Raw genomic sequence first — 10047 nt, 5'->3', positions numbered from 1 at the left:
TTTGCTTTCCTTTAATGCCTCCAGAAGGCTTCAGATTCCTGCTGAGTCATTTAATTGGAATTAGGTGTCTATTGAAGAAAGAAAAGTGTCACATTCCCTCTTATTTAGTGGCTCAGCTGTTTGAGGCAGAAACCAAGTTATGACTGAAGACACCTGAGGGTCACGTAATGAAACTGAAGCATCCAGGTCCTCACCGTTCACCCGTGATGATCTGTTACAAAACACGTCATGTCAGAAATGGCTTCTGAAGTGGAAACATAAGTGTACTTTTCTTTGAAAAGTTCTTACTTATCTTGTTTCTCGGTGAATAAATACAGCGATGCAAAAGTTGGCTAATTTAAACTATTGCTTTTATTATAATTACACGGGAGCACAAATAAATAAGCACAAATAAATAAGCAGATTGTAAAATATTGCCAATTCACTAAAGAAAACAAATTGTTTTCAAACAACATCTGGTTACTTCAGTAGTATCAAAGTACATTTATAATTACATGTTACCTAAAAAAATCAAGTACAAAAATTAAGAGAAATTAAAACATCAGTGTTTATATTATTAGGTATATAGAAATGGCTAACAACACGTGAATAGAGAAATCTGTTAGCTAATGCTATTTGCACAATTTTCCAGGCACATACCTGACATTTTTAATGAGTTGTGAAAAATGTAATATGACATTCAGATTCTTAGATACGGTAAACATGTTATGTTGGAATGGATGTTAAATGGTTTCTTTTAAAAACCCTGTCTTTTAAAAATGTAGTGCCATTATCCACTAAAAAACATATGATTTTATATCATTTCTTCAATAGCTATTTGTTTTAATTTCTTGAAAAGAGCAAGAAAGTAAACATACAATTGCTAAATACGTAAACACATTTTTAGTGCAAGATAACAAGACCTGTGACTTTACTGTGCTTTGTTTTTTTTATAATCACAGTGCACTTTACACCAATTGCTACACTATAAATGTTAACTCAAGGAGTTCCAAACAAAAGTGCATACTAAACATTTTCATATATACTATATACAGTATGTATACTGTATGTGGATGTACACACGTGTAAATGTAGATGCATTTAGGGTGGGCAACCCAGTCATATTTGGGAACAACTGAACACCTCAAAAAGATCTTCATCTATATTTGATTGAGACAAATCCAACACTTTCTGTAAAGGTGTTTCCCCTTAAATTCAAAACTATAGTATTTAAAGGGAATTGTAATCAGACATTATTTTTTTCAGGTTACACACATTTTGCTACAATGTAATTAACCCAAATATCAAAGGGTTTTAAATCAATCCAAACAACAAGCCACAATGTTCAAGTCCAACATGGCAAACGTGTTATCCTTTTACTGAGTTACATAGACAGCGGTACATATCCTACGTGTACATAGAGAGTCTTATACATGAACATATTTTATACTTAGACATTAACTTTAATATGTTTTAGTATTTTATTTTGACTGTACACTTCATCTGGAAAAAAAGAGAGAATACCACATATAAAAACACATAAGAGATGTCAAACACATGATATTGTATAACTTCTTAGAAATAATTGGCTTTGTTTTGAAATTTTAATGATTGCATAATTAAGCTCCTTGAAGGCAGGGACCATATCTTTTAGAATATTTAATTCCAATGCTTCACAGAATTTTTAAAAACAACTATTAGATAAGTTTCTCAACAATGAACTGTTAATAATAAATTGTCCACATTCTATAATTAGCTATTTTCCCATTGAAGGAAGATGTAGTGAGTTCATCTCAAATATTATAGGTACCACTTTTTCTTCAGTTCTATTTAAATTTGGGGCACAATGAAGTGGGATTTGTTATTCTATTGTACTTCTATTCCTTTGCAAGGGTAAACTCTCTCTCATCTCAGATTACCTACTGCTTAAATCACAGAAATTTTTTTTTTTTTAATTTCATAGGTAGCATAATTAGCTTACAAGCCCTTTTCTATTTTGGGGAAGTGACTCACCTTAACATATAAGTGATTAAAATTGCATTGTTAATGTGCATTGTTTTGATGTCTTATTTAAAATAGTTAGTTAAAACACTAATCTGAAAGGGTTTTCTAGTTTTATTGACTTGATTCTTAAACTTGCTCAGAGTCAAATCAAATTATATGTAAGAACAAGGCCTAAGCTAGAGTGTAGTAAGAAAAATGTTTCTCTAGTCTCTAGAAGCATTCGAGAAAACGAATTGGAACCCCCATTTCTGAAGTCCCAGTATCACTTAGGGAAGTTGTATCTCATAGTATCCAGACAATTTCTGGATAGTGGAATGTGTATATTCTTTAAAACAACAAGTGTGGACCTCTTAAGGTTTTGTTTTGCTTCACTTTCCCAAATATTTTGTATGGGTGTCACTAACCTTCACTTACACAAATCGATCACTCACTCCAAACTTGCTCCCACGGGATGAATACGGGGAAAGGGACATCAGTGTTCAAATGAAGACCTACCATTACAGCTCAGAAGATGCTGGCTTCTGGCACTGAACAGAAATGCAGGATCTCCCACCCATTAATTCCAAAGAAATTTGTCTCTTATGTGCTAAGAAGTCTTCCCCATAGAAAAGTGTCTTGTTGACAGCTGATAAAATTCTGTTTCTATAAAAGCTGTGGGGAAAAGACCATTTCTCATACGTATGGGCTCTTCCCACCTGATAACCACACCACAATACCATTTGTTCTTTGGTACTGCTCTAAAAACTATGAGCTTTATCTTTCCAGAGTGTTCTGGCTGTCAACAGAATGTTTTATCATCTGACGTGTCCTGATTGACTGCCACCAGAGAATAAGCTGATTTTTCTTCCTATCCTAATGACCTCCTCTCCATATAAAGAAACACGGCACAAAAAGAAAATGAATTATAGGATGGTTCTCGCCACGTTGGCGAAGCCGAAACGGACAGTGGGTTAGGCACCCAATAAACGTTCTTGAGTCAAACATCACTGAGCATGCTTTCCCGATCTTTCAGTGACTTCCCATTGGAAGGAAAATTTGAAGAAATTAAACAGAAACGGTTGCCTAAGGTCAGAGTTTCAAACAAGCTGCCTTCTCAGAAAATAACTTGCTTGAAAAAAAAGAGTGCATGAAACCTGGCAGCAACATGGGTTTGGCAGAACAAATGGGAATGACTGAATCCAACACAAATCATTTCAGTACCTCTGTTTCCTTCTTGACAAGTGGCCAGCATTAAAAAATATCTTCTGCCTCATTCAGAGAGATACGGGAAAAGATTGGCATCTGAAAAACACACTTGGATATGTTACCTACATATAAATTTCAAAGGAATTATCCAATCATTAACATACTGAGCCTGAACATACATATACATGCCCAGATCATCATAAAGATGCTAGAATTGATGTCTTACACCCAATCTACTGGATCAAGTGTATGTGGTCATAAGAAGTTAAATCAGACTAACATCCTGGGTCCTAAGCACATTTTATTTCCATTCCGATTTTATCTTAAAACATTTTCAAAACTCTTAGATTGGTACTCCATTGATTGTTGGGTTTGAAACATAATCTCTAACTGGTGAAACATGACAGTAGGATTTATTTAAGCGACTTAAGATCTCTACATGATTTCCTGTATTTGTCATCCTGCTTCTTCTTCTGCTTCTTTTTTTTTTTTAACCACCTTAGTTATACAAGCAAAGTGTTTTATGTATACAGTTCTCCTGCTGAGTCCTCATTCACGCAAAAACAACAGATACACATGCTCCCACTTACCCTTTTTCCTTAATCTTTCAGAATTCTGATTGGACATCAAAATATACATTGATTATAAAAGATTAAAAAATTATTTTATAACATTTCAAAGGCTGGAAAGGAACTATTACTGATAAAGTATCCCTAGGTTTTTAGCAATATAGATTACAAAAATCCCCTCACTCCTTTATATTTGGTTTTATTGAGCAGCACTATACTATTGCTGTCAAAACCCTTACAAGAAAAACCACTATGACAATAACTTCGAACACATACCTTTTCTCTCAGAAATATAATACTAAATTGATTATTAAAGAAGAATCACATACTGTCAATTTTAGGAAGCATAAATAGTAATTTAAATATACAAAATATATGAGATAGTTTCCTTTTTATCCATCTGTGGCAATATTTATATGCAACTAGCAAGGTATTCTTAAAAGATATATAGGAATTTGTTTAACTTAAACTTTACCACCACGTAAAATCGAAGCCACCCATCCATCCCCTATCCCCTGCATTTCCTGTTTCTTCCTTGAAACAAAAATAAAATAAACAAGTGGTCATAATTCTTTGGTCATGGTGTCAGAATCAGTAAGAATGGATGTGATGGTCATGCACAGAAGATTACGACCCAAAAATGTGGTGATAACTAGTTTGAAAAACTTAAGAAATGTTCATTCATTAATGGACCTAAATTTTGCTTAGTGTACTAAAATATGTAAACGTATCTGTCAGAATGTTTATTTCTCATTTTCTAGGGGAAACAAACATACATGTGAAAAGTTACTTAAAAATAGTGATGGCAGTGGCAATAAAGCCACTGGTCCCACTTTCTTGAAAGCAGTCGTGCTATTTAAGCTTTCGATTCCTTGTTACTTCCATTGTCACAGTGAACCCTGGTCTCCTCCAATTAGATCCATGATGCAAAGACAGGTGTCCTGAAAGTCATTTCTGAAGGAATTTTTTTCTTCTGAGATATCCAAATATATCCTAACAACTCTCTCTGGAGCCTGACTAACCATTGCTTGGTACAAACAAGACAATATTGAAGAGAAATTCTTATAAAGCCAATGTAGCAAAAATATTTGTGTTGATGTAACGTGGACATCCAAATTATGCATCACATTTGCATCCATTTCCCATCAAATCCTTAAAACCTTAGAAAACAACAGATGTTCTTAACGAATATGATACTTGACTTCTACATTACTAGCACCAGATCATATATTATGTGATTGAACATGATTTATAGCTGTGAGTTCTCATACAGAAGCCAAATGTGGACAGAAAAAAAATAACATCTTAAATGCAAAAATTAATAATAAAGGCATCAAGGGATTACATATAAAAGAGATAACAAACCAGTTAATACCGAAATTATATCATATAGTAAAACTCTTGATATTTCTGTAATTTATATACGTATAATGTGTATTATTTCAGGAGTCACCCATAAACTAGTAAAATATTTACATCTTAATATCTTTTGGATTCAAAATAATCCGGGATAAATAAGTGTCTTAATTGCAAGGATACAATTAATATACATTTTATCGAGAATTTGCCTTGAGTAGGCACAGCTTCCCATGGGTTTTCCAGGGAAGCACTGGCATTCCATTCCGACAGAGAAGATACGTAACAGCTACTTATCGCATGACTGAGTCGACCTCCCTCTTCATGTAAAATGATGTGGAGCTCCCGCCATCCTGTACGCAGTCATATGGCAGTATCCCAGAACACCGTTTGCTGCTTAGAATAGGGTGGGGGGCTGTACTTCTTTGCCCCAGCGTTCTTCTTCCAGCTGGGCAGGATAGGCATGCTATCCTGTTTGCAAAGCCCCTTTTCCGTTTTCTGTCTAGCTTTTATTTCCTTGCACAAGCAACGCTTTTTCTCAATCATCTCAAGCATTGTATGGTCTCCATGAAACCACTGCATGCATGCCACCTAGCAAAAAAGAAAGAGTGAATACAGAAGCAAAAAACGGTATGAAAGCAATCTCTCTCTTTTTTTTTTTTTTTTTTTTGCACTGTGCTAGAAGTCATTTCAAGAAATGTCAGCTGTTTCTATGTATTTGTAATTCTTACAAAGCAAAATTAAAGTGTGGGAACTATAAATAAATTTAATACTTAAGTAAACTTTGTGACATAATCAAACAATTATTTGGGCAAAAATATTTTTCCAATATGTTTTAGGAGCTCACAATATGGACATAACCCTTTCTTTTTTTTAAGCAATTTGCCTAGTATCTATCTACTGCTTTTATGCCAACTCCATTGTCTCATAGGTCCCAATGTGTCTAAATTTAGTTATCGGAACTGCTTTTCAGTGATAGCTAAGATGAATGTGGTATGTTTGAAAAATTTAAAGACCGTTTTTGTTCTTGAAATAAAACTTTCATTTGTTTATAGAAAACATATGGAACTTAGACATTTCATAATTCTTCTACCAAAATGACTTCTACCAAAATACATCTAATGCTTGGAATTTAAATGTTTAAATAATTTTTTGCAAAGAAATTTTTCTATATTTTTTGATGCTTTAGCAAATGTCCAAGTTAGACTCCTTGGCCATCATATGAACCCAGAGCCCAATAAGTTCTAGCACGTTAGAGAAACAGATTCTTCAGGTCAATTATGTACCAGAAGATGATTCAGAACTGATAATACATTGACACTCATACATATATCTCTGGGCAGATCAATGCTGGTCCCAGGTATATGTGGTCATGTCCCCTAATAACCATTCTTTAGACTAGAGCAACTGAGTTCAGTTTGTCACACAAGGACAGCAATATGATTGGGCCACAAACCCAGCCTGAGGAAGCTTCTCCTTAATTGTCTAAGCAAATCTACTCTTTGACTTTAAGAATTAAAATAGCTCGGAGTCACTGAATAAGATGATACAATTTTAGTATAAAATCAGAGCAAAGGGGCGCCTGGGTGGCTCAGTCATTAAACGTCTGCCTCCAGCTTTGGTCGTGATCCCAGGGTCCTGGGATCCAGCCCGACATCAGGGTCCCTGCTCGGCAGGAAGCCTGCTTCTCCCTCTCCCACTCCATCTGCTTGTAGTCCCTCTCTCGCTGTCTCTCTTTCTGGCAAATAAATAAAATCTTTTTTAAAAATTTAAAAAATCAGAGCAAATACTTATGTTACATTTACTCTATACCAGATCCCATTCTAATACATTTGCATAGTTTAATTCATTCATTCCTCACAATAATGACGTTCTGAAATAAGAGCTATTTATTCACAGACCTGTACCCCTGGGGATAAAAATATATGTTTATAAAAAATAAAAAATTTAAAAAAAATATGAAAAAAAAGAGCTATTTATTAACCCATAATGATGAGTAAAATGAGATTTAGAGAGATTTAGCAGCTCGTTTAAGCTTACAGAGCCAGCAAAGGGCAAAGTTGGGATTGGATCCCAAGAATTCATCTCTAATGTTATACTTTTAACAACTACTCCATACTGACTTTCCGTGTATATGTATATGTAGAAGTAGAAAGGATTGAGAAGATAAATAAGTCCAACACCCTCAATATACAGATAAAGAAGCTAAAACTTCAAGAAATTACATATGTTGCCTAAAGCCAGGCAGGTAAGTTTCTGGCATGATCAGGGCAAGACTGAAATTCTCATGATTCCTAATCCATTATGGAGTGGGCAGGATCTAGAGCTAGAAGAAAAGAATTCAAAGCCTGGATGTGTCAGATTTCTCCCAGTCACTGCACTTCGTGGTTTCTTTATGTGAATAACTGAATTGGTAATATCTCAACTTTAGAAGTTGGTAGAAGGATTAAATTGGATAATGAAGTCATTTTTCAAAACACTGAACCACTGCCCAACCATTATTATTATAATACTGACAAATACCTAGAAGATTTCCATACCTGCTTTCTGTCACACATGTTCAAAAAGCTCTGTATATGTTATATTAAGTCCTCCTAGCCACCTTGAAAGCTTAGATTTATCTATACAGTACAAGTGTGAAAGCAGAAACTAGATCAAGGTCACAGCTTATAATAGAGACCTCTATCAAACCCAGATCTGTTCGATTCCAAAGTGAATATTCTTTCTACTACATCTCCTGATCATTATCTAGAAATAATAATAATAATTATTGTCATAGTTACTACCATTTCCAGATGCTACTCAAGAAATGCAAATATATTTATGGCTTTTTGAGAGAATAAATAGTGTGTATCAAATAAACCCAAATCAGTGGCTTGGACTTGGGGAATCCAGAAGATGGCACTCTTAGATTAATATCTTGTATATGTCTAACTTGATGTGAAGTTCCTTGAAAAACAAAACAAAACAAAACGAGCTTTGTTTTATGGCCATGGGTGTTTTCTTTTTAAATGGTATTTAGATATTTGTTAAATTCTTCCAACTGATAGGCTTTTGTCCCAACAAAACATTGCCAAAGTGGCTCAGAAGTTTTTCAAAGGATTTCTAGTATTTTATAACTTGATAATCCATGCAATAAAAATACAGTAAGTCTATTTTGGTGGAAATACAAGCAAAATTTATTAAGTAACTGTAAACTCTTAAAATGGATTTATGACATAGAATTCCCAGAGGGAAGGCCCCAAATTTTATCCATCAGCAGCCCCAACATGCAGAACAGAGTCATTAAGCTCTCGATAAAAGTTTTATGAATGAATAGAAGCCACCATCATTGAACAGCTCTTGTTAACTCTTAGAAAGTTCACCAGATCATTTTCTTCTTAGTAAAATCTCGCTGGTGTTTACACATTCCAACAAAACTGTAAAACCTCCAGGCTTCTTTCAGATATTTACAGCATCACTTTGATATTTGCATTGTATTTGCTTTTCCACACAAACCTAAAATCATTTGTTACTTAATTTTCTTTAATATTTAAGAGTGAGAATCAATACATGTCACTGTAAAATAATACTTCTCCTAGATTGCTCTAACAACAATATCTCCAATATATTTCATAGTAGTCATTACAGTTCAGATATGTATAACTGCATTATTGTAAATGTGTATTTCCTTTCAATTAGAAGTTTGCACTAAATAAGTGTATCAATTTAAGAATAATCCATTCTTTAAGAAAATCTAAAAAATAAAAGTTTAAGAATAAAAAGTTATAAAGTATGATTTCCATATTCTTTACATTTTTATTTTAAAGTAGTTAAATGTCCACTTGATTGATATAATGGTTTAAAATATTAATAGAAGAAAATCAACCCCTTTTTACAAAAATGCTATAAATTAAACTATTTTCTTTTGGTGGTCAATACAAATTCTGTGAGAAAACATTGGTCAATACATGAATGACAGCTAGACATTCCAAGACAATTTAAATACAGGTTATTAGAAAACAGCCAATTCAAGATTTTAAAAATTTCAATATTTTAATAAATCTGTTGAAGACTGCTATAGAATCATCTCACATTAAACTGTTATGGAACATTCTTTTCTCATTTGAGATACCCAAGAAAGTTATTACTATATTAAGATGAGATAAATGTATTTTGAATGTGATTCATTTTGGGGAAGACAAATCTACTTCCCGTGTTTACTTTTATATAGCCTGTGGTTTTCAATATTTCTTTCTGGAGGGCGCATGCTCTTTTTAATTCCCAGAATTAATCTCCAACATTACCCACTATGGCCATTTACATGGCAGAATCTCTCTCCCTAAACCAAGTCTAAAAATCACATTTCACTCTGACAGTAGGATGTGCTTCAATTTATTAGTTTGTACATAACAAATAGGATATTAAGCAATTATATGAAGCGTGTTAAGAACACTATCCATAAAATATTTCATGACTTTGCAGTGTTTTTGTTTTGTTTTGTTTTATCACCAAATTCTTCAAAGCTTTTTGAAATTTAGCTATAAAATTCCATTTCACCTCACCCTGGAGTTAAAAGAATTCTGGAATTTGATTTATTATAAGTATGCATTGGGAGATAATTGTAAGACAATTGCTCAACTGATATGAATACAGTTACATCTGTTGGACAAGATTTTCATATTAACATGATTCAGCAAAGGTAATATTCTTAGCTAAAAGTTGATGTTGATAAAATCAAGTGAAGCTCTTCCTCAAGGAGGAAAAACATAAAATCCCATTCTTTACGTGCAGGCTACACACAGTGACTTCTTTCCAGAGAGTACATACAGTATGGAAAGGGAGTCGGGGGAGGAGAGTAACTTAACAGTGGATAGACAGGCAAACACTGCAGACACCACACCAAGTGATCAACAGTGATAAGTGATGTCGATTCTAAGGATCCTGAATAATATATGATGAGAAAGGCACACTG

At 33.8% G+C, this 10047-nt stretch overlaps 1 protein-coding gene across 2 annotated transcripts in view; it reads right to left on the bottom strand.

Annotated features, from left to right (window-relative positions):
- Positions 1 to 342: 342 nt before the first annotated feature.
- The window catches only part of NYAP2 (neuronal tyrosine-phosphorylated phosphoinositide-3-kinase adaptor 2), a 259768-nt gene continuing 250063 nt past the window's right edge, over positions 343 to 10047 (bottom strand). For both annotated transcript variants that reach the window (XM_059393601.1, XM_059393602.1), the window contains exon 8: positions 343 to 5684. In XM_059393601.1, coding sequence (XP_059249584.1) covers positions 5457 to 5684 — 228 coding nt within the window. In that variant the 3' untranslated portion in view covers positions 343 to 5456. The remainder of the gene's footprint in view (positions 5685 to 10047) is intronic.

The sequence above is a fragment of the Mustela nigripes genome, chromosome 3 (assembly GCF_022355385.1).
Source record: "Mustela nigripes isolate SB6536 chromosome 3, MUSNIG.SB6536, whole genome shotgun sequence".
Taxonomy (NCBI): domain Eukaryota; kingdom Metazoa; phylum Chordata; class Mammalia; order Carnivora; family Mustelidae; genus Mustela; species Mustela nigripes.
This window is presented reverse-complemented; position numbering and strand designations above follow the sequence as displayed.